The sequence below is a fragment of the Apostichopus japonicus genome, chromosome 22, assembly GCF_037975245.1.
Source record: "Apostichopus japonicus isolate 1M-3 chromosome 22, ASM3797524v1, whole genome shotgun sequence".
Classification (NCBI taxonomy): Eukaryota; Metazoa; Echinodermata; class Holothuroidea; order Aspidochirotida; family Stichopodidae; genus Apostichopus; species Apostichopus japonicus.
The window spans coordinates 3320047-3346571 of NC_092582.1; the positions used below are offsets into that span (position 1 = coordinate 3320047).

Sequence of the window (26525 nt, forward strand, 5' to 3'; positions counted from 1 at the left end):
GGAATAAGGACAGAGATATGCAAGTGAACTAGGCAGCCTACGTGGTAGTATTACAGAGCAGAATGGTCTGAGATAACCAAATTGTTGTTTGCACAACCAAACTTAGTTTGCAGCTCATCAGGCAAATGACTAGTGTTCACATCAAATTTAGATTTGCTTGTGTAACTAAATACCACCAAGTAGGTAAAACCATAAATTGATATCGCCCTCCATAACTTTGGAGATACTCAAAATAAAACAAAAATAGTGATAGGCCTTATGATCCACCCAAACGAGAGTTTTACTGGCCCAAAGCTGGTGCTCTATTCATCCAGCCTTCACATCTCTCCTATAAAGTACATATTGGTCATTCTGGTTTATTTTGCCTCACTTTTTGGGACAACTAATTTGCTGTCTGGAAAACCAAAATGTAAGACCTGGTTATCCCAGGAATCAACCAGAAAACATTCTTAGAAATTTGCCTTTTATTAGATCTATTGTATTCTAACAAAATGCTTAAAGCTTCTTCTGTAATCATTCACCATTTATTAAATAAGGCATTATTCTTGTAAGTAATGATTTTATTTATTAATATTTTGAAGTTTACGTATTTTGAAAATGTAACTCAGTATGAAATTGTAGATAAGTTTTTTTCTTTGCTTCAAATTGCTGAAATAGTAGCATAGGATTTTTAACCTATGCCATCAACCCAATAAATAATTTGAGATAAGCACCCTCTAGTCGACTTCAAAGGTAAAACTATACATCCATTGTCGGACCTACACAAATCTAGTTTCAATTCAGTAGGCATTTTAAGCCTATATACCCCAAATTTTTTACGTATAGAATAATTTGACAATGTTACACACATGTACCATGTACTTTAATTTCGCATAGCTAAAACAGTGAGCCAAATCTTGGCACTCTGTTGACACTGAAACGTAACATCAACAATGTCGATGGGGCCACGATCACAAGTGCAGGTACTATTCAAAACATATTATTAGTGTCCCCGACTACCTGCGAAACTTTTCATTCGATGTGGACTATTTCGACAGATTACTCTCCACATTGAAGTGGATTTTTTTTTGTCAAACTGTAATCTTTGATTCTGTTCAAAGCAACACTCAAAATGCATTCCCATTCTTTGAATTATTCTGCATTAACAAGAGAGTCATCATGAACCAAAACATGTAACACACTGGCAGTTCGTTTCAAATTCCCAGATTGTCTGGGGATTTAACCGCATCTCCACCATGTCATTCCCTTCTGTCGTAAAAGTAAGCTATATTTCATGCGCGGAAATCTTTTGATGTTTTTATTTCCCAAACAGTATCGACTGATCCAAACAAGCTGCAGTTTGGTCATGAAATGATGTGAAATGTGTTTTTTTTCCCTTTCGCAGAGCCCTAAAGTAATATGGACCCAATTATTTTTTAACAATGTTTTCACAGCTTGTTTGTAATGAACTTGGTCAAAATACTATTTTATTCCAACGATAACATGATTTTATCATCCTTGGCATCATGTGAATTTGAAAATTCATGTTTGTGTATGAGTGTTACTTGTGGAACACCCACTCGAGGGGAGACTACGTACTAATGAACAAGTGTACATTCCTTGGTGTGTTGTGAAAAGACATTTCCAGACAACCTGCTATTAAAGTTGACACAAATGATTTTTGCTCCAGCAGTTAGTCAAAAAAGTAAAAAATGGACTAAAATTTAAGAAGAACCTGTATCAGAGAGGGCTCGGACTATCAAAATTTTTTAAAAATTGGGTCATTTCAATAGACAGTTAGTTCTGGAAATTTCATTTCGTAAGTCGGCACCGACTTAAATTGGAATGGCGACGATGGGTCTGGTCGCAGTGGACTTCCAGCTGGTGAGACGGGACTCCTGAAAATAGTAAAACAACAGACTTAAACTCGATTTCTGTAAACTTATATCACTATTACATACAACAACAAAAAAAGCCCCAAAACAAACTACATTTTTTTCATTTCTTTGAATATATGAATGATGCATGCATACAAAAACATCTGGACGTTGAGATACTTTTTGAATCAGACAGGATCATTAACTGCTGCTAAACAGACATTTCATTTGCTGAAAATATCTAGAAGGGCATCTCAGTTTCAGACATTTATTTTAATCTGCTTTTTAATCATAACTCAGTGCAAGTGTTTAATCCATATTTTGCACTAGTATTCCATAATAAAATATCATAACAATACATTTAGTTAGCGAGACTGGTCCTATCAGAAACTGACATGTTTCCTATGTTTCTATGAGGTAAATGTTTATAACATGTACAAATGGTATTGTATTGTCATGTGATTTATTGTATTGGATACTGCACATTGTATTGTGATTTATTGTATTGTAGTGTGTACTGTACTGACCTGTCCATTGCATTACATTGTTTTGTTTCACTGTACTATATTTCAATGTATTGTTTTGTATTGTATTGCACTGTGCTCTATTGCAGTACACGGTACTGCATTGTGCTGCATTATGTTATATTGTATTGCACTGTATTATATTTTAATGTATTAATTTGTATTGTACTACACTGTGCTGTATTGCAGTACAAAGTATGCATTGTGCTGCATTATGTTACATTGCATTACATTGTATTGCTCTGTATTATATTTTAATGTACTGTTTTGTATTGCACTGTGCTGTATTGCAGTACAATATATTGATCTGTATTATATTTTAATGTACTGTTTTGTATTGCACTGTGCTGTATTGCAGTACATTATACTGCATTGTGCTGCATTATGTTACATTTTAATGCATTGTTTTGCACTGTATTATATTTTAATGTAATGTTTTGTATTGCACTGTGCTGTATTGCATTGTGATGCAATATGTTGTATGGTATTACATTGTATTACATTGTATTGCATTGTATTGCACTGTGTTATATTTTAATGTATTGTTTTTTATTGCACTGTGCTGTTTTGTAGTACGTTGTACTGCATCGTGCTGCAATATGTTATATGGTATTACATTGTATTGAACTGTATTTATATTCTAGTGTATTGCCTTGTGTTATATAGTATTGTGCTGTATTCTACAGCATGAAATTGTGCTGCATTGTGTTATATTGTATTATACTATAATGTATCCTATCATCCTTACCTGACAACAGAATCCAAAATAGACTGCATGGTTTGGTGGAATTTCTTATTCTACAAATAAAGAACAAGGAAAGGAAACATTTAATTAATTTAAGAACTTGAAAGGACCATCATATTGCAAAGAGTTCTGCTCAATTAGACCAGATTGTCACTGTCAAGACAGTAATAGTGGATTGGGGAAAAGGGGATGAAACCCATTTTTCTTTTTCCAATAGCCATTATTAGTTCCCATCATAAGCAGAAGGGAGAACAAGTCTCTATAAAGAGCTCAAGGAAAATAAGAAGATTTACACAGAACCTCACTTTCATCTTTTGTAAAGCTTAAAAAAGCATTCTGAACACTTTGACAATTTCAACAGCAGAACCAACTTGAAAAACAAAATCATTTCATTCATTCAGCACTTAATGAGACGAGAGGTTCTTGTAACCCAGGGGTGGGCAACCTTTTTGAATGAATGGGCCAGATATAAGGAGTGAAAAATTGACTGGGCCGCACCTAACCAACGACCAGCTGTTGATTTCAAACCTTTGATTCCGAGGACTTTCAAGCAATTGCTGTGTGTACTTAATCTGTATTCACAAAAACATATTGTCAATACAGTACAGTTGATCATTAATGGGGATAATAGGCCTACCTGACAGCATCATTAGTGCCGATAAATTCTAAGCAGCTAGCTCGTTTTTTGTGATGATGTAAAATAGATTTATTTTTTAAAGTTTTCTTGAGACATCTCACAGGCCGCAAAAAAATCCCCACGCGGGATTGTTAATTCTGCATGTGGCCCGCGGGCCGTAGGTTGCCCACCCCTGTTGTAACCACATAATCTACTAATAACTTGCTGTAATTGGAGAACAATGACCTCTATTGTGCCTACCCAGAGAAGCTGAAGAAGAAAAACACAAAATTACGAAACCGAAATTGCACACTACTGTTTATTCTCATTAATTCATTTGTACTTACTCTTAGATCAGCTTCTGTTGCTAACTGCTCCAGGGTTGACGTCTGGAATTTCTCTCTTATTCTCTGTTTCTTCATCCTATCTTCATCTGCTGAAGACATGTTACGTCCGTCTATCACCGTGATGGACTGAGCGTTTTTGAACGAAGAAAACGTGATCTCCTCGGTTGGAACTTTCTGCTCGATAGAAAAGAAAAGCATAAAAGTTGACGAGAATCCATACAATGTCAAACCTTCCAACTGACAGAAGAATTTTTTCTCTTCTGTATGGTGATAGGGCCTTTCAATATTTGTGCACCATGCATTTGGAATGCCCTGCCACCCCGGCACTTCGTCTTTTACCCACCTTGGATTGTTTCAAGTCCCAACTTAAAACTCATCATTTTTATAACATTCTTTAATCACTGATCTTTATTTGTCTTAAACTTGTTTATTTTATTGATTGATTGATTTGATTTTCTGACTTTACTTTGGCTACTTTATAACCTTTCATCTTGTATATTACATTTTTACTTCTTAAGATTTTACAATAGTCCATGTTAAGTGCTTTGGATATTATTTTATGTAAAGCGCTATATAAATACATATATTATCATCATTATTATTATTCTCTTCTGTATGAGAAAATGTCAATTCAACCAAATCACTACGGTTAAAGAATGGCAAAAATACAGATACAATATTTCATAGGTTTGTAACCAAAGCACAAATTTCTGTCAAACCATAAGCTGTTTAATTTATTTATCTAAGGACACAAACCCAATGCATATATATCACATTTGAATATAACTTATTTGCATATAACACAATCGCATATAACATTTTGAGTATGTATGCTAAACTAATGGAGTGGATTTGTTTTGCAGTGTTCCATTTTTTTGGTATATAGCTTTGTAAACAATTTCATATGCTCAATGTTGTGACTTTTATTACTTCTCATAGTTTCATATAAAATAAGTCAGATTTAGCTACCTTCATACAGACAAATTTCCAGACACACCTTCAAATTTCACTTTGTAAGTTAGAATGTGTACTTCGAATAATGAAAAAAGCTTTATTAAAAATTTAATCAAAGACATTTAACTGACATAACCCAGAGATGGGTGGTGGTGGAGTTGGGGTTAAGGTGGGGTTGGATTGGGGGGGGATTATTCTTACCCTTTGTGACAATGGAGATGGATTTGTAGATTCCACTTCGATGTGTACCGATCCTATGTCTGCCTTATTACCAGGTCTCTCTTGAACTAAACAATATAAAAAAGAATGAAAAATTCTCATTTTATGTTTAAATGAATCACAAATTTTCAAAATACCTCTCTCTTTTAAAATCTCTCTTTTGATCTTGAATAAAAGGTAGGTTCTCACATACCAAACTTAAATAGTACACAGGACAAAGACCGAGAAAAACCCACCTAAAATGGAATTCTTAAAATTGCCCAAAACTTGTCAATATAAGTCTAATAAATGATACATCTATAATCTCTACATCTACCATATCAAATACAGCTATACATCAAATATCAAATTATCAAATATATCTAATATCAAATACATCTATAATATCAAATACAGCTATACATCAAATTATCAAATACATCAAATACATTTAATACATCAACATCAAATATCAAATTATCAAATACATGAAATACATTTAATACATCTAATACATCGAATATCAAATACATCTATACATCTAAATACACCTAATACATCAAATACATCAAATATCAAATACATCTATACATCTCTAATATCAAGTAGATGTGAGTGCAATTAATTTAGGATGATCACATGTTTGTGATCAACAAATGACTGTTAATCATTCAATCATAGTTTAAGGGGTTTATAAAGGAACTTACACAAATAGAATGAAAAAATGGATGAACAAACAAGCCATCTGATGTTTACACTGACTTAAATACAGAACACACCTAGACCCCCCCACAAAAGAAGATTCTTGTTCAATTCAGTGAGGATTTCACAGTAAATTATCCAATAACTTCTCTCTTTTTTTGCTTGTTACATATACTAAATATATCATATACCCATAAATTAATAATAAATCTTGATCTGACTTGAACCTTATGTCAATTCATGTTTAGAAGTCACCTCAAACTGCTGTTTTATAACAAAAGGCCAGAGTCTTGCTGAAGCGATTACTTTATTGTAAGAGTGAGTAAAGTCAGACTTTATCACCTCTCTCACTTCCCTCTACAATGGAGGGGGAGGGGAAGGGAACCATGAGTGACGGGTTTGTTAATGTGCATGAAACACAAAACTTAGACAGTAACCCCCTCCCCCCCCCTCCTCCCAGCAACATCTGAATGTTCATCTCTTGAAATTCATCAGCCTGTCTTCCGATGTCTTGTTCCAGAAGATTTCAAAAATCCCAAAAATGATTTACAACATGGAGGTCACTATTTCTCTACAGTTAGATCAAGCACATTTACTTGCTTTGTATTTCGCTCACTGTCTTCTATTTGAGCATTTGCCAAAATATTAACGGGATGACTAAGACAACATGATTAACAATAGGCCCTACGTTCCATCAGTGTGCTTCAGTTTGTAGTCAAAACCACATATGTCAGCTGTTAATTAATTACAATCATTAATTAGTTAAGCATTCCTTGAAGGAGGAAAGTATTCTGAAGGGCTCACCATTCAACTCTTGCCGGAATGGTGTAAGAAGCCTGGATACATCATGGCCGCTGTTGCTAAGGGCTTCGCAGAGTACGTCCTTCTGGAAAAGCAGTTCCTTGGGTATTTTGTCTGGTAAAGAATGCCTTCAAAGGGGGGGAGGGGGGGGGGGATGAGGTTTGTTACAAGAATTAAAAGATGAACGTAAGGAAAGATATCATATACACTACCAAGACAATTGAGTGACCACACCAGACAAACACATTTGCATATGAGTTAAAATAACATTTTGTACTTGACGACAGGGCAGTGATAATTCCCTAAAATGCTTTTTTGTAAACGGTTACCAGAGAGTACCTTTGTTTAAAGGCACATGTAAAACATTTAAGGTGATATCTCTCAGGTCATACCAGATATTAAGGTCTAACAAATACCATGTCCATACAAAACTGACAACTTCAATACAATTATTAGCTCTATAATTGTAATTAAAGTGAAATAGATTCACATATTTGGCATTTATGTCATATTTGAAAATTTGAAATAGGTCTTTTGAAGATTTTTAAGACCTTGAAGCTAGACAATTGGTGAAAACTTACTTATGAAAAAATTAAGGTATTAAAGATCTGCTTTGTTGGCTTCAATTATAGCACGCTATGGCTAGGAAAGTTTTATGATTACATAATTGACCTGCCACGGTAGTAAATCCACCTCAGGCTCTAAGATTAGCCTGCATAGCTTCTTAACACCATAAGGATCTTTGTGTAAACACTGTGTGGAAAAATGTTCATGTCTACAGTGTAGTTAATCATACAGCGTTCACACAAACACCCTCATACAAGAAAAAATATGTGGCAGGCGTTGCAGACTAATTGGTAAAAAGAGGACATTTTATGACCAAGGCAGGTCGATTACGTAATCTCAAGATACTTTTCCATGATAGCATGCTATATTTGGGGTCTATACAGCAGACCTTTACGGTAATTACAGAAATTAATTAAAAAGTTCTTCATTTTGGGAATGATCATGCCGTAAGCATGACAACAAGACTCTACAGAGAAAACCAAGGAAGAATTATTGTCAGTTTGAAACAAAGCAACAGTGATCACTGCCTCTGAAATAGATCTTAAAACATATTTGGTTATTGAATTACGGCAGTGCTAGATTTAATGAGAACGTAGACATTGCCTGTCAGTACTGAAAGAGATCATCTAAATTAATCAGATCAGAATGATCTAGCACAGATAAGGTCTAAATTAGCTACTGTAAGGCTTCCTAGATCCTTGGGTCTCTAAACTAAACTTAACTAGTTATAATGGAATAGATTTACATGCATGATTCCAGGTGGAAGGAATCTTGCATAATGTGTCTTAATATTTTCATGATTTTTACCTGCTAGAGTTACCACTATCTACATTGATAGGTGGAAGCAACTGTGGATATGAGTCTTGTCTGGCTTCTATAACCTAATATTTTTTCATAGGAAAAAGAGAAAAGGAAAAAGAGAAGGGTAAAACCAGCTTTTTGCAATTAAATGTTCCTTAACATACAAACAGTACATTTTACAAGTAGTCTGTTACTTTTCAGAACATGTAAAACTGATTTGGAAATAATAAACAATTTGAAAAGGGTACAGGAAGTTTGGATAGAATGGATAGACTCAAACCAATGACCTGAGGACTAGCTCAACCACCTGAGCTATCCAGCCCTTTGTTGGTGGTAATACCAGTACAGTTCTTTCTCTACAGTGTGTGCAAGTCAGAAATCACTGCTCTTTGCATACAGAGTAACCAAGTATCCTACTCCATCATAATTTAATCAATCGCCCAAAAAGCAGCAGGAATGGTTTCTAGAGAAATTCAGCTTTTTATTTATTTATGGAAGTATGTGCTCGTCTCAAAAAAAAATTCTGAGCGATCAACCACAATGAGACATCCTCATTACTTCCAATACCGAACTAATGAACGAGACATGAAAAGAATGAAATTTCATTTTCAACATTTCGGCGCTCAGACACTTTGCATAGATGTACTAATCACATTCCAAAAGCCAATTGGAAAAAAAAATTCCAAAATTTTTCAACAAATTTTTTGGGCATTCTTTTGTCAACAAATCTCTGTAGATAACATTCCAAATTCCAAACGAGTGTAAAAGTTTGGGTGTGTAAAGTCAGACAGTGAAACTTGAGGAGTAAACCATCATAGGGGGAAGAGACACTTACCGATGATATGTGCTGGCACAAGGCTGGTTCTGAAGTCAGCTGTCCAAGCAGATTCAAGTACCTGGCCACCATTGCATGGATAGCACAACGATGATTAGTAGCAATATTATGTTCAGAACCGAAAGCATACTCCTGTAGTACAGAATATAATGCAATTAAGAACACAGATCTGTAGAGTACTTACATATTTCTTTTTTTTACTTATCTATGGCTTAGAATGAAACATTCATTGTTTTTGAAATATTTTCTTAGGATATAAAGTGGAAGATTTTATAGTTAGCTACAGGCAGTGAATAAAACATAAGGAAGACACCAAGAATGCAATACTTTTCACTTCATGAAGTATATATCAACAAAGCCCAAATTGGAAAGTGACACATTTGTGGCTCACACAATGCACCCTGTCCCACTCTACAGAATCCCCCAACCCTTGGTGACATACCCCTCCCACTCCCCCTGCACACAAACTCCCAGACAATAGAGAAGGGTTAATTCCCATGTAGTTTGTTATGTGAAAAACATGAAGCAAGAAACCGGTGGACTAAAATCTGGTGACAATTGTCACATGGATGACAGTTGGTCCCTTTTTGTACCTCTTGCATTAAGCCCTTTCTGTACCCCTTACTTGACTATGTCAATTCTGCAACAATAAGTCTAAATGATGGATTGAAGGAATATATTATTACTAATAAAGAGCAAAACATAAAATACGTAGAGGGAACTAACCTGATAGGCCAACGATAACTTAAACAGATCCACCAGCATGTCTTCTGAGCCAAGCTCAACACTCAACAGTCCCAGGGTGGTAAACAGACCGATGTAATTATTCTTACCATTACCGGGACACTGAATGCTCTTATAAAGGTGCCATATTAAGTCCTGACCACTCTGGATTATCATAGAGAAAGAGAAAATGAGAGTACAAAATGAGCAAAGATACTATTAAGAATTTACAGAGGATTGGTGAGCTTGGAATAGAAAAGAATATACCGTGCGGAAGCTGTGAAAATTGTAGAAGAAGTAATCCATAGCAGAAATTTGTAAAATAGTTGCCCATTGTGACATTTACTTATAATACTAACAAAGAAGGTGAATTATGGATGATTATTAAATAAGACAGATTGTTATATGCATCATTACTGGTTGAACCACTATTTACTGTTTCTCATAATTTCCCATCAAAATGCTATATGCAACAATGAATTTGTAGCGACAATCAGACAGGTTTTATGACACATTGGTTATAAAAACGGTCAAGATTCACGCTTCAGACAATAAATAGTAATGATTATGACCTAGACACTACTAGGAATCGAAACCATGGTCTTTCTGATGGATTTTGCTCATTGCATATTCATGACTAATGAACATATATTTTAATACATTAAATATTCATATCTATTGAATATTTATTAAATTACTGAACTGCACACACAATTATCCATGCCTTCGCTCAAATGAAATGTTCTTGTTTGTGAAGGGACGTGGGTTATTTTGTTCATGCTTCAAACAGTTAATATTTCTGAGTTATATTTTCTGATAGATTTTGCTCATTGCATATTCATGCCTAATGAACATTTATTTATACATTAGATATTCGTATCTAATGAATATTTATTTAACTATTGAACTCACACCCAATTATCCATACCTTGGCTCAAATGAAATGTTCTTGTTTGTGAAGGGAAGTGGGTTGTTTTGTTCATGGAAATGCACTTTCTATCAGATCATACTCTTCAATTTACGACTAACTGGGGACAACATTGTAAACAGTAGATTACAGTCAACTTTGAAAATAGTCTTTACCACTAAATAACTTTCAACACGGTGTGTCTATCTGTCAGCTGTGTTTGGGAGATACATACTATCAATCAAGAACAAACATCATATCATAAACTAATAAAATGATAATGTCAGCAACTAATGAATAAACATTACCCTGCTCATGAATGATATGTCCTCTCTGGATGGTTTTTCTACTTTTAGGTTTAGCTCTGATATATCTCATATATATATATAATGTCAGCAACTAATGAATAAACATTACCCTCCTCATGAATGATATGTCCTCTCTGGATGGTTTTTCTACTTTCAGGTTTAGCTCTGATATATCTCGTGGAATGTTTCTGTTGCAACTAAATTTCTCTGTGTTGTCGTGCCTGTCCATCAACGTGTGTAGGATTTCTTGGGCTATCAACCTGACCCCTATAAAACAAGCAGGGTTAAAGTAAACAAACAAGCAAACATCTAATTAAATAAATACGTTATTATTGACTACTGATTAATTTTAACAGAAAAATTGTGTTTAGGATTTCTGAATTATCAATAAGATCCTTATTAAGGGTTGGGTGAAAAATTATACGATAAAATTATAATTCATAATTCATTCTAAGTAGAGATTGTATAGCATTTAGCATATTCAGAATTCAAAACTTGAAAAATTGTTAAGCTGAATTGTGAATATTTACATCGTGATTATTAAAATTCTCCCTCTACTATCGAATGACAATTAGAGTACTTGATTCTAATATCTCATCCACTATTCTAAATATTGGGATATATAACTTAAAAGGAGGGGATATCCAGGAAGAATACAAAGAAAAATACACATTCCGAAAATTTCAGTGGAAAAACATTCTACTTTATGTTGCAAAAATAGGTAGAAATCATTACAATTGGCTAGGAGTGATTTACGAAAAAGTATATTTTAAAAAATGTGTCTTCAACTTAACAATGCTAACATAATATTAAACAAAAATATTTTTATACTAATTTAAGCATTTCAAGAACTACTAGAACTGGTCTTACCTGGATCATCCACGATAGATACACTTAGTAACGGTTGAAGGAAAGATGCTGGAAATGTGGTAACCATGGAAACTGTGTGGTACTTCTTACCAACCTAGGAATTCAAAATTGAAAGTATTGGTATCATATTTGAAAAAAATTTCTGAAAACGAAAAAACAATTTTCACAGGAATTAAAAAGAAAATAGCGAGAGAACAAATTTAAGTTTGATAGTTTAACAGAGCATTACAAGTAAATATTTATCCCAACAAGTTGCATTTGAATAGTTTCCTGTTTTTTTTTCTCCAAATAACAGCCTTCAAACAAAATATTAGTCTGATGTGTGAAAAAGTCAAACTTACCTCCAGTAAACTCTTAAGGAGCATGTTCAACAATAGAACACCTCCTTCCCTAGAAAAAAATCAAATAAATTAACAAATTAAAAAAAATATTTACAAATAAAATTAAAATAAAAGAGAAAGGTAAAATTGCCTTTGCTGAGAGAACAAATGTGTTTTTTATAAAGGTCAAAAGTAATGATCATTTACTTAGACTTTGTTTTTATCTATTTTTATCCTACAACAATTTCACCAAGGATTGTGCTTAGATTCGGTCAGAATGAGATAACTTCGGGCATGGTATATTTTGCTCTATAATTCTGGTTAAATAAAGGGTGAAAAATAATTAAAGAAAGAGCCTCAGAATTTAGAACTGATGTTTCCTTCTTTCACTGGTTAAGTATTACTGTAACTGTTTTGTTTTTTGGAGCTGTACGGATTAAACGCGTGTTCGAAAGGAGTGTTAGAATATGACTTTTGCACACAGCAGCTACAGTGTCTACCAGTTGCAGCTATACATGAATAACACAGTTATGCAAACTTATCGTACACCGCCATAAGTTGTGTTAAATTTGCTATGACCTGGTGATTACCAACTCAACTGTTCAACGTTAAACATAACTTGTTAATTTAATCTTCACTTCTTACTTTAATCTTCCACAATTGCAACAGTAATATAAAATAATGTCAGAAACTTCAGAGCTTTCCAAAATGAAACATAAAACATTATCATACATTTTTGGGACACACAAACCTCTGCACTGGACTCATCAATTTATAACACATAGATCTCTTAGACTGATGGGGCTATTCAATAATGTATGAATAATTAAGTTACCTAGTCAGAATGACAACATGAAAAAAAAATAAAACAAGTTAGATACTCACTCTCCAGAAGATGGCATTGCGGAGTTTATAGAGTTTGGCAGTGGAACTTTACCCATGATGAACATCATAATCTCAATCTTCTGATAATCTGGTAAAATGCTAGCAAATGCCCCTGAGAAGAAAAATAAATTAAAAATTGTAATCGACTTGAATTGTAGTAACCTGAACAAAAAAATCCATTGATTTTAGTTTTCTGTAACAATTCAAAAGTCCTTGAAATAATCTGAAATCTTTTGAAAGATGACAGCATAAACATCATTTGGATGTTGCTGTTTAAATCTTGGAGACTAAAAAAAAGAAAACAGAATGCTTATTTAGTACTGAAACAATGTGTGTAGTGTTCAATCCTGCTACACCCCTGCATAGTTTCTGCAAGTAATCGGTGATATGTGAAGTTTCAAATATATTTCGCATAAAATGGAAAATACAATCAGAAACTAGAAAGAACCATAGAACTATTGACGTTTCAGTAAAAAAAATAATACATATGCACACAAAAAAATGAATGAGAAACATGAAAAGATTTGTAGCAAAGATACCAACTAAAAAGATAAACAAAAAATACAAACATTACAGATACAATTTACTAAACAACTGAAAGATACTTACCCATGGTATCAATTATGGCTTCCTCAAATTCTATTTCTCCCTTTTCGTTATAATTCTTTGCCATTTTGGACTGGCCAGTAGACACCTTGCCACCAGCATGTCTCAGCTGTACCGATGTTCGGAGGTGTCTCAAGAGACTGTTGAAGATTTCGAGGACAGAGGAACCTGTTTGAGACAATAGAAAGTCAGATTAATACGGATAACAATAGATCTATTGTAGTTTGGTAGTTATAACATTAGTCATGGCTCAGAAGCATTAACATGATAACATTCATATCTTTAAACTGGAACAAAAATGTCATTTTGTCTTGTAGTAAACTATCAATAGAAAATGCTTTCAGGTTTTCTCTGTCGAAAACCAAATTCTACAGTGAAGTCCAGAATTATTACGATTCAAAGCTAGAATGTGAAAATTGACATGTCTGAATCCTGATCTGCTTCATTCCACAAAGAGAATTCTCCTGACTAGATAAAGTTGAGTAAATTACGGTTGACTCTTGCCACAGGGGGTCATAACTAACTTATGATAGTAAAGTTGTCTATCAGCTATGTACGAAAACAAGAAACAAACATCATCTTGTTATTTATTATTTAGAAGTTTAAACACTTTATATGAGAAGCAAGTATAACAACCTAGTCCTAAAACACTTTGATTAGCAAATGTAATAAGAAGAGTTGTAAACAGTCACTCAATTTTAAGGCTTGAGTTGGGTCACATGCCATTAGTGTTCGTTAGTCCAGTCGTGTCTTTCACTAGAGTCACTCTACTATCTCTGTAGAGGAACACCCAACAGACCCCACTTGAGCCATCTTCATCACAATTCACATTTTGAATTTTAGTGACTCCAGTCATGATTCCTCACGACATTGCTAAATTTCTGGTTGGAAGTTCTTATTTTTGACATAGAGAAAAATATGCCATTAGTAGCTCATTATATTTCACATGACATGTGGGGGGGGGAGGGGGGAGAGTAGGCCAGTAGGGTTGAACCACCTGGGGCCCATAACCTGTGCATTACATATAGAATACTAGACAGCTTCCATGCTCACCTACTGCTCCATCTACTGCTATTGCTACTGTGTTGGGGGGAGGGTGGGCCGGTAGGGTTGGACCACCTAGGGCAAATAACCTGTGCATTACACATAGGATACTAGATGGCTTCCATGCTCACCTACTGCTCCATCTGCTGCTATTGCTACTGTGTTGGGGGGGGGGGGAGAGTGGGTCGGTAGGGTTGGACCACCAAGGGTCCATAACCTGTGCATTACATATAGAATACTTGATGGCTTCCATGCTCACCTACTGCTCCATCTGCTGCTATTGCTACTGTGTTGGGGGGGGGGGGGGAGAGTGGGTCGGTAGGGTTGGACCACCAACGGTCCATAACCTGTGCATTACATATATATACTATAATACTAGATGGCTTCCATGCTCACCTACTGCTCCATCTGCTGCTATTGCTACTGTGTTGGGGGGGGGGGGAGAGTGGGCTGGTAGGGTTGGACCACCTAGGGTTCATAACCTGTGCATTACATATAGAATACTAGATGGCTTCCATGCTCACCTACTGCTCCATCTGCTGCTATTGCTACTGTGTTGAGGGGGGGGGGGGGGAGTGGGCTGGTAGGGTTGCACCACCAATGGTCCACAACCTGTGCATTATATATAGAATACTAGATGGTCACATGCTCACCTACTGCTCCATCTGCTGCTATTGCTACTGTATTGGGGGGGGGGGGGAGAGTGGGCCGGTAGGGTTGGACCACCTAGGGTCCATAACCTGTGCATTACATATAGAATACTAGATGGCTTCCATGCTCACCTACTGCTCCATATGCTGCTATTGCTACTGTGTTGGGGGGGGGGAGTGGGCTGGTAGGGTTGGACCACCAAGGGTCCATAACCTGTGCATTACATATAGAATACTAGATGGCCTCCATGCTCACCTACTGCTCCATCTGCTGCTATTGCTACTGTTTCCTTTAAGATTTGAACAATGCTCTGTTTGATGTCCGTCGTATGTTCGTTTCCTTCGTCAAGGTGGAGTAACAGGAAGTGAGGAACCACGTACAGATACTGGGACTGTTAAACGAGAGTTAAAAACAAATATGGAACGATCATATCTGTGATTCATTCAGGAGTAGATCTGAAGTATATAAAATTTGCATTAGGTTTATTTAGAAGTAATAGGTATCCCCCTATCCTGCATAATTATAATAAAGAACCAATCATAAGCATGGTAATATCAAAGAATTTATTTTTGCAGTGGTACTGTTGCAGGAGCGCTGTACCAAAACGGCAACAAGTGTTTTGATTGCAGTTATGGAAGCAAATGATACTGTACATTGAGCTGAGGTAATTCTATTGGCATCTTTAACTTCAGCACCGTAAGTGAGAATTTTAATGAAAATAAGTTTGGTTCCGAGAACTTGTATTTAAAATTGTTCACTTTTCTGTGCAGAGGCAAAGTTTTTGTATTTTTAAAAGTTTCATAGTTATCTCCCAAAGCCTGAGCTATTTCTATAATTAGTCAAGATAAAGTAAGGAAAAAATAATTGTAGGGTCAAGGAAAATTAGAAATTAAAATAATTAAAATCTTTAAATTTTGTATGCTGAATTAAATATTTTGTGGTGTATATATTTAGGTGTACAGAAGAGTATTTGTTTGTCTTTATTCATATGTATGACTTGATTTTTGACTTCACTATTTTGTTCTTTATTAATCTTATTTTACATCTCTCTTCTAACTTTATCACCTGTTATCTCCTCATGATGCTATCATAAATATAGCATCTCAGAATGAATAATTCTTCTGTATCATGCTGTAGTTTCATAACTACAATGTACAAATATTTTTAGTTGCATCTGGCAAACAAGAGTGGCACCGATTAAAATTCTAACACAATTCAATATAATTCAGTCGACTCGAGGCCATCAACATATTGAGCAGCGAAACAATCATTTCATAAAGAGATTCCCTTATGACTATTCATCAAAACAAAACAAAACGTTAATTTTTACCTGCATGGAGTACATGACAACTTTAAAGACTTTGACAGCAAAGTCATTCGGTACCCAAAGGGTATGCAGATCAAGATGCCTATGAAAAGAAGACAAAAAGAGATCGTAATTTTATTTCGTTCGAAACAGCATGAAAGATACAAAATAGTTCCAGCCGAGGAATTGATTTATAACGGCAAGTAGGATTTCACTATCAAATTTGCATTCTGTCACATCAGATTGTGTCTTATGCCCCGAATGAAGAGTGCATAATATTTCTCATCAATCGAGAGCAATCTCAGTCTGTGACAAAATTAACAACTTTGACGCATGCAAAAGTAAGCCGTGGCAATTGTGATCGGCTATGAAACCATTGTACGTCTACTCTAAGAACAAATTGCTTTCATTAAAAACTTTGAAAAGTGCTTATAATTTTTTTTTTTTAAACTCAAATGGAATTTGAACATGTAACCTAAGGATTACAAAAGGATTGATTTAAATGTGACAGTAAGTATCCCTGAGGTAAGTACTCATCTCGTTTGACATTTTTTGACTGAAGCCGTTACCTTGGTAACATAGCCAGCACCTTTAAACCCAGATTACGCAGCATTCCGTGAAGCAGAATCACAATATTAACCCTGTGGTGTTTGTGTAAGCTGCACAACTGTGCATAGAGCTTAGCATGGTAGGCTGCTGTTTGAGGTATACTATCCACACACATATATATAAGTGGGAGCTACAGGACCGCACATAGACCTTAATAGTATGGCATGGTTTTGTCTGTGGTCTACATTATGCACACATAACAAGTGTTTAATAGCTGAATCTTACCAGTACATGATTTCTCATGATAAAACTAAAGCTAAAAATTGTCAGAACTGTTTTACTTTAGGAAGAGGAACGTACTTTAGAACAGGTTTTAGTACAGCATGGATGTTGTTATAGGCCGCGCATCCCATAAGATTTCTAAGGCAGGTCTCAGCCAGGACCTCGGGCCTTTCGTCAGCTTGGTCATGCTGAGGGGAATCTCGGCTGAGTAAAGAGGAGAATCAAGATATCATTATGATAGTAATCAAAAGTCAATTTTAAGAAATTAATCAAAATATACAATTGCCATCTATCCTCGGCAAAATTTGGAAAATATACTGTTATTTTCATTATGACATATTCGTTTTTTTCTTTGACACAAGGCTTTAAATATCACTCTATGAAACCATATTATCAGTAAACATCTTCAGGTAAGCAAGCTATGGATTCAATTTCTTTTGACACAAGGCTTTAAATATCAGTCTATCAAACCATGTTATCAGTAAAACATCTCTCAGGTTCCCAAGCTTTGATTTTGCTGATACTCCAACAGCTTAATGAAAGCCACATGCTAACTTGTCATCAGTAACCATAGTAACCAAAGTAGCGTACATAATTCAAAGGTACTGTACCCTTATAACTGAATTGTTGAAAATAGTGTTTCCAAGATTCACAGGAAGTAAACAAAGAATGGGATGCAAAGACTTACTTTTCAAAATATTCTTGCATATTGAAAAGAAATGATGGAATAATCTTGTCCATGTTTTGTTTCTCCCAGATGTTATACTGAAGGTCATCACTGACCGTCTTCTTGACGATTCCGCGCAGACCTTTCAGTCCGGCCACTCGGATCCTGCGGATAATGTAACAGTTTGGTGTTATTGTGAGACAGTTACGTTATGTAATAGCATGCCACCAGCCTGCTGGCACAATTTCCCAGTGCTAATACCACTCTATACTGTCCTCTCATATCATGCTTCAAAGCACTCCTAATGACAGTATGAACAGTTCCTACTCTTTATTTGATTCTTATGCTAATACCAATCTATACTGTCCCCTCATGTGCATCCTATGTTGTATCTCTCATAATGCATACATATGAACATACGGACATACGATGTCTGTTGCACTGATGGCACAACAGATGTTTGACACCGAAAGAAAGGTCTGCTACTCATTAGATGAAATAAGAATAATGCCAAACTCATAAAGAGGATGGAGCTGGGTAAGGCCTAACTTAATTTAAAATGAATTTGTAGGCTTATTACCAGACGGTGACATTCAATTGGGATGAGAAGGGAATATTGTATAGAATGTAAATTGGACAATAGTTTCATTTACATCAGTGAAAACCATGGTAAGTCTGGTGGTCTAAAGTACACTAGGCCTTTATAAGATTAGTAACAACATGTTTGAAACTTGTTAAGGATTCTCCTTGCTTTGAATCTCCTGACATTTTACCATTTTACCTCTCACTAGAAAAACAATTTTCTGTCTGTTCATATCATGTAAAGAGAGCTCCCACCCACCTTCCTCCCCCCCCCCAATCCAACTCCCCCACCCGCATTCTGAAGGAGCCTTTCACAAACACTGTAGATACACAGGCATAAAGTACATCAATTACTGCATATCACACAGTACAGAGTGTATAATAACAGTTATCAATATAAATGAAAGAAATTGAATGAAAGACAGTAAACAAAAGCAAAGGTTATAAAGAAATGTTAATACGTAAAGAGAAACACATACGATAGATGAAAAAAAGACTAAGTTATAAGAAGAAAGAAAAAGTTAAGTTTATAAGGAGAAAAAGCTTAAGATATAAGAAACAGTTGTGATGCAAAAAACCAGTAATATAGTCAGGGGGTAGGATGCTTCCAAAAAGTGGGGGGCATAACATCAGAGGGGGCACTTTCTCATTCCACAACCACCACTCGTTATGCTATAAACCGCTACACACCGGCCATATCACTTAAGTATATATGATGTGTTAGTATGCTATCAATACTATTATGGTGCACGTGAATATTTAAAAATAAACTATTAAATTTAACAAAGGCTTAAGATATCCAAAAGACAGTTCTTCTTCTAAGTGGCACATTTTATTTGCCAGTAAGGCACATTTGCTATTTTGGAAAAAAGTGGGGGGCACGTGCCCCCAGTGCCCCCCTGATTCCTACCCCCTTGAATATAGTTAACACGTGAGAAGAAAGAATACCAGTTATGAACACAATTGTGAGGTGTTATAAAGTGAAGATATTTCACTCCAGGATAATTTAAAGATAGACATGATTGCTCGTACTTTTTCTTGGTATCCGGATGGTCGTCATCACTGTAACACATTGCACTAAACTGAGAGATAAGAAAGTCATAATTCCTATCATAGGATGGTGCGTCTTCCTCGATGTTGGCGAACTTCACAAACTGTCGAGGGGGGCAAAAAAAAGGTAAAAATTAATATTAAATAATAAGCTCAGTTCTTTCTGCAAAGAAAGAGTGCACATGTAAGCCAGATTTTTCATGAAAAGCTTTGCTGACATATCTTTTAAGGTTGGTCAAACCAGCAATGCTGGTTGTCCAAAAAGACAAAATTGTACACTAGAACGCTAAGACTGAACGCCTTTATTGTCAATAAAAAAAACGAAGGAAGATAAAAAATAAAGTAAAATAGATTTTTATTGATAACAACAAGGATAGCTTTGGTTGTCGATCAAGAATGAATTCATCACAAACCAGTGATCAACCCTTAGAAAAATGACTCATGGTAGATTTGGAAAACAATACATTGTGTCCTGAATTAAAGAATGCATGATAAAAGTGAGTAATAGAGAGAGAACTGATTGCAATTTACAAAATCAATCTCTTCTGTTCCTTTATTTTCCTTTTATGTTTTTTTTTTGGCTAATATTTTAGATATATTAAGTCTTCCTGACAAATGATCAAAGCTACTCTTCTTTGGAGTATTCCATATCTGTTATAATTAGAATTTGTACCAAGCTAACTACATGTCACTTGTGATGCATTTCTTAATACTAACTGTCAAAAAAACAAGCTACAGAACAACAGCTGTAATAGGCTAATAAAGATAGAGAGATTATTTCCACAGATTGGCAGGGCCTACCCTGTAAAAGTTTAAGGTACACAAATATTATGTCCAACACAGCTTATCTGCAGCAATGCTGGAACCCTTGTAAACATCTGACTGTTTGACACAATGCCTACATCAATCTGGCATATTTAAAAAAAATTAAAATTAAAAAAATATTTTAAAATATATTTTAAAAATAATAACATATAAATAAAAATAAATAACAACACAAATATGCTGCTGTACTGGGATTCCACAATACCGCATTCATTCGCATGTTAAAGTGATACCCTGCCTGCCATTTACAAATTAGTAGAAGTAGGTGGAACCAAAAAGAAATGTATCCTTTACATATGCAATGCTTTCAATGCTTTCAGAGGCATCAAGTTAATGCACAGTTTTACATCTCATACAACCGACCAAAAATCTAAAACGAGTATGGAAAAAGTCGCCCACGAAATCTTCCGTGGTTCTTACCGAGTTTGTCGCCAGGAGTTGATACTCTGGGTTGTTCCCCTCTAGAAGTTTATCGATCATAGATAACAGACTCTTGACAAATAAATTCAGACCCTGAGAGTGACATGCCAGAAGCAGCTCATCTACAGCCATCATGGATATCTTCACATAACTGTCAGAGAAAAAAGAAGAAAAGATTAAAAGCCAAAAATAGTGTCATGCTTTTATCACTTCTTACTGTCCCTGAATAACATTACTTGCTTGGGGAGGGGAGGGGAGGAGAGGGCGGGGGATGTATTGTTATCAGTCCACAATAATGTCATCAAAGGCTTGGGCTTAGCATGTCCATAGAACTTATGTCTTATAGCAACCCCTGGCATGTTCATCAAATTGCTCGGGTAAAAGCATTTTTACCATAAACTTGTAAGAGAATCCCCGGGAATAATTCATTGCTCAAATATTGTATAGCACTTTAAATTAAAGGGCTCTGACCATTACCTTACGAAATACTACGTACGGTACTTGTGAACATCAAATGTTATACATCTTTGCACTTGATAAATTATTCCCTGGATTTCAAGAGAAATAAGATTTGGTAGTTTTGTTATAGCACATGAGACCCGCTTCTCATTAGTGCAACTAAGGCATTGGTCCTTATTGTGGTGGCGCATTGGCCAATCCAGCCCGCAATAACAGTCGAGTCACAATCTTTCACTCAACAGGTATGCAGACCATTAACCCATTAGGTTGGAGCAGACAACAGGCCTACCCTGCTATATTGTTAACTCAAGGATAGGCTGTTTCACACAATACTTACTATACAAACAATGTGGTATAAACCACATTTACTAGTATATGGCCAACTATTTTCATTGTATTTATAAGAAATTAGAACCACTCAGCAAGTCTCATTACCCAAGCACTGTAGTACATGCTGTGGTAAACAACACTTTGAAAACTGATTCCAACCCTTAAATGGAACAGTCTCTACATGACCTGTACATATATATACAATCCAAATGATTGAAGAGTTGTTCTCACTTTGTCTGTTGTCTGTAGATATCCCGGTTGAGACGTTGAGCCAGGTACTTGCCGATCCTGTTGAGCTTTTCATTGTGGGAGACCGCATAGTATGTGAGCTTCTCCATGTTGCTTCGGGACAAGCCATCCTGTCAGGAAAATTGTATTCAGGAGGAAAGCTTGAAGTAAAGAACTAGACATAAAACTGATCGATCAAACTATCTGGCATTAAATGCATTAAAAGTATTAAAGTATAAAACATATGTCCAGAACCAGCTTTGCAATGAGTTGTTATATGTTCATTGTAATGAGAATAGTTCACACATTCTCTCTTAAACCCCCCCCCCCCACCCCTCTAGTCTTCTCCACCCCACCCATTTCTTAATCCATTCTAATGCAATCCATTTGATACTGGAACAGACTGTAGTGTAGATTAGTGGTCTGTCATGACATTATAAAGCTCACTACCTTCAGAAAGCAAGGTACTACCAAAAAGTTTTGAATTTTGTGAATTGGTGTAAATACATATACAGCATATAAGATCAGCATGCATTTAGTAAAGAAATATTTACACAATTTACTGTGACTCACAACGTACAGTGCACATACTGTGCAAGTTGAGGTATTCTAAGTTAATCTATGAATGTTTAGTTTACATAGCCAGTTACTATATATAAGGTACTGTAGCTAACACGAATTATTCCTGGGAAAAACCATATTCCAGACACTAGTCATCAAATGGTTTTCCTGAAGCATACTCTATGATTAATACGGTCTTGCGATCATAAATTACCATCTCATCTGTTTAATACTCTAATTTATATTATTAGATTATTGATGTCCAAAAGGTAGATTAAATTGAGTCATCCAATTGTGTTCCACAATATCTAAAGCCTTGTTCACATTTGAGAATGCAAGGATCATAAGGAGCATCCTGTTTTTTCCCCAGAGAGGTTATAAAGCTGAACCTAGGAGCGTTCACATCTGAGAACGCAAGGTGGATCAACGGTAAAACTGAGAACATTATGCAATTATGAAAAGGTCAAATTGATTGTTTTACAATTCACTGTGAGGGCTTTATTCTGTCTGTTTGTATATTACTTCTGTGCCAGTTTACACAAAAGTGATGAGGTCAGGTTATCTGGAGATCTTGGATCCCTTGATCCCCGAGCATCAAATTTACTGTACTGATTGTTCTTGAACCCTGAGCATCCCACACTACTATCTTGATTGTTCTTGATCCCTGAGCGTCCCACACTACCACCTTGATCGTTCAAGAGGGGTCAGATCTCCCTTGCGTTCTCACAATGTGAACAAGGATTGACAAATGCATTAATTAACAATTATCAAAATATCTACAGTACTTGCAGTTTCAGGTAGAGCTCACATGTGCAAATAAGATTCCACAAGATATTAGCACATGGGTGAAAGATGCTATATGTATGTATTATGTGTGAAACAAAAAAAGATATAGATCTGCAAAGTAACCATCTCAAAGTAACAAAGACTACACTACAGTACAGTAAACAGTACTGTAGTGTAGTCAAGTGTACAGTATGTTACAGTACTGTACAGTTCAGTACTATACTGTACAGTACTGTTAAGTATAGTACAGTACTGTACAGTACAGTACTGCACTGCACTGTACAGTACGGTACAGTGCTGTACAGTGCAGTACTGTACTGTGAACTACACTGTTAACCTACTTGAAATCAATGACGAGAGGCGGTATGAAATCAGTCATCAACGCAGTTGTAAAATATGACAGCAAACTGTCAGTGGGTTTTTTTTTTTATTCTTCCCAGAAATTTATAAGAATAATTTGAAAATGATGAAAGAATGATAAATAACTAACAACCAATAATGCACATATATTAATACCATAAGAGCAGACATGTTGATCACAACATTTTTCTTCTTTTTCTTTATTGCAAGATGCAATCGCTCAATCCATCCAGTCAGTGACAAGTTAACGATTCGCTACGTGCTTGTACATCTTAAAATGGTGCAAGCAAGCAACACAGATTTACAACAACAACAAGAAATGGAAGAAAATCACACATCTCTCATCCTGTAACATGCACAAAGCATTACAAAAGATATCTGTAGATAGTAAAACAGATCTATATTACAAATCAGGAAGTCTGAACTTTAGATTAGCAACATACCACATCAAACCCTATACTTGAAAGACTACAAATAGTGCAAATATGCAACTTGAATACGATACCTTATGCATTCTCTCACATAACTTTTGCAGAAAAATGAACTACAAAAAAGAAAAAGAACATAAAAAAGTCTTAAAAGATTTTGAAACTCACGTCGGTATTAGCTGGATAGATGTTGTCCACCAGTCTTTTGTACCTGGGCTTGAATCTGGACAAGCAGTTACAGCAGCCTGCATAAACATAATTCATCATGCTGATCACAACTGAATGACAGTCAAACAGGGGTGAAATTAGCAAAGCAGAAGGAAGCCAAGCGGTTTTTTCGTTTTTTGTTTTGGTTTCATTTGGTTTTTTGGTCAACATAGTTAGATAGAATATGGCAAAGCAAGAGGTAAAGTGTTATAAAAATTAATAAACATATAATGTCATAGAGGTGTATGAAATAAAAATTGAGCAGGAGACACAAATAAAGAGATGAAAAATAAGGGGGTGGTGGGGAAGAAGAAAAGAAAAAAAAATTGCAATTTTCAAACTTTTTTTAGTTATTAAAAAAATATAAGGATAAAAAAAATGAAAACTAAACGAAATGTTTCAATTACTCAAATGCTAACGGAAACGTAACTTTAGCTTACAGGAGTATTTTAAGGAGAATAGGGAAACGGGGGGAAATGACAGCTACTATCTTCAGCAATACTTAAACTGTATTTTGTAAACACTTGACATGCGTCTAGACTAACCATTTATCAAAGTACAAACAGCACTGAATGACTGAAATTTATGTTACTATTACACTATCACACATTCGTAGTTAGAGCATTGCCAAAAATTAACCAAAGCACAACACAGCTTGATTGTGTGTAATGTCAACTATTGTCGAGGTCTCTTTACGAATGGAATAATATTGATCTCTGTAAGCCTATTCTATTTTGATAACGAGGCGGGGACGGGTGGTAATGTCTACAAGGTTTCAATAGCTTTTAGTGTACAGATGCTTCAGTACAGAATAGTTACTTTTAATGCTATAGTCAAAGCCCAAATGATTTCTTTATACGAACAAGCCTGTAATACACTATCCTTCTTACATTGCATAGTCGAAGGACTTATTATCGGTCGGTATCTATTAACACACACTTCTGAAATTTTCATGATTTTACCATAGCAGTGGAACTCAAACTTGAAGTGTGATAGCTTGTCTTGCATTGTGTGTTTTTCACAAATATGAAGTCAAATGATGATGTGAATTTACGCAGCTTAGAATATGCCCAAACTATTACTATCCAGTAACATATATTTCATGTAAGCTTTCTCATATTAGCTCACTTGTTAACTAATTTTGCTCAATGGATAAAATGAACTTTAAAATAATGTCAATTTTACTTGTTTGACCTCCCATTTGTAGAGGCAGCTTGAACCTAGACTAAGCTTTGATTGTTTACAACTCTGCTACAAACGTAAATTTCATTAAAGGAATAACTTTATATAGCCTATCTTGTTGCACTTTGTGATGAACATTAAGGCTTCCAGTTATCTTCAAGGGTTTAGCGTTGGATGCAAAACTTAGACAAAATGCTTGTTTCTAGATTCGGTGGTCTAACCTTGGTCACTTGGAACAAAGGACCAAAAAAACACTGCGAGACTCTCAAAAAGTCTTCCTTTACAAAGTACAGTGCATGTACTAACCCTCCACATTGAAAGCATGTCAGTAGATTTCCAGAAATAATATGATCACCGTTGCTGACTTGGTGTTGCATAAATTATAAGTTTGGAACTTTCTTTTCCTATTCTAAACTAGCCAATGCACATTAGGCATTTGCCCTGAAAGAGCATCTGGGCTATCATCACCTTTGATGTGTACCTAGGCCTATGTCAACTCTACAAAATTGATAGCAGACAATGAACTCACTGTTGTGACAAACATGAATATTGTCTTGACATACGTAGGTCTAGCAAGTAGCATAGTAGTAACATTACTAATAGTACTACGCACTGTGTGATACATGTACAGTAAACACAGTACTCAGTCGCCTAAGTCCTCTGCGTATATTGAATACGTGAAATTACCGTATACTACCATAGCCAACTTGAGTAATTGGCTGAAAATATGAGATCGACAATATTCACTTTTCCATAAATAATAAAACCTTATTTATAAGTTTACCAGGCATTCTCAGCAACTACAATCCACTTGGATTGTAACACAGGTTGGTAGCAATTATTCCAACCAATTCCTCGTCTCTATCCTAAAGTCACTGTTGACAGTCAGTTGTTTTGGTAGCAATTGCACGACACACAAATTGTGGGCAGAAATAGAGGGGGCTATGAGAAAATTTATATGGAAAGTTAGATTTGATGTCGAAGGTCACTACGCTGCTTTAAATGGCAGGCGGACGTGGCAGCATGCTAACTAATCAGCATAG

At 35.5% G+C, this 26525-nt stretch overlaps 1 protein-coding gene across 2 annotated transcripts; it reads right to left on the reverse strand.

Moving 5' to 3' along the window:
- Nucleotides 1-1558: 1558 nt before the first annotated feature.
- LOC139963727 (protein EFR3 homolog B-like) lies at nt 1559-26414 on the reverse strand. Of its 2 annotated transcripts, none has more exons than XM_071964824.1 (22): nt 26267-26394; nt 24262-24371; nt 21962-22089; nt 20942-21092; nt 19679-19800; nt 18086-18229; nt 17476-17601; nt 16591-16669; nt 15516-15651; nt 13569-13733; nt 12960-13071; nt 12096-12144; nt 11755-11848; nt 10994-11151; nt 9673-9834; nt 8947-9078; nt 8118-8191; nt 6747-6871; nt 5244-5329; nt 4089-4262; nt 3129-3178; nt 1559-1877 (listed from the first exon to the last, which is right to left on the reverse strand). In XM_071964824.1, exons 1-22 carry the CDS (start codon nt 26271-26273, stop codon nt 1766-1768), a joined length of 2496 nt encoding a protein of 831 aa, XP_071820925.1. In that variant the 5' UTR covers nt 26274-26394; the 3' UTR covers nt 1559-1765. The 2 variants fall into 2 exon arrangements, with proteins under 2 accessions (XP_071820925.1, XP_071820926.1); XM_071964825.1 differs by having other exon boundaries at nt 1560-1877; nt 24262-24338; nt 26267-26414.
- Between the last annotated feature and the right edge of the window lie 111 nt (nt 26415-26525).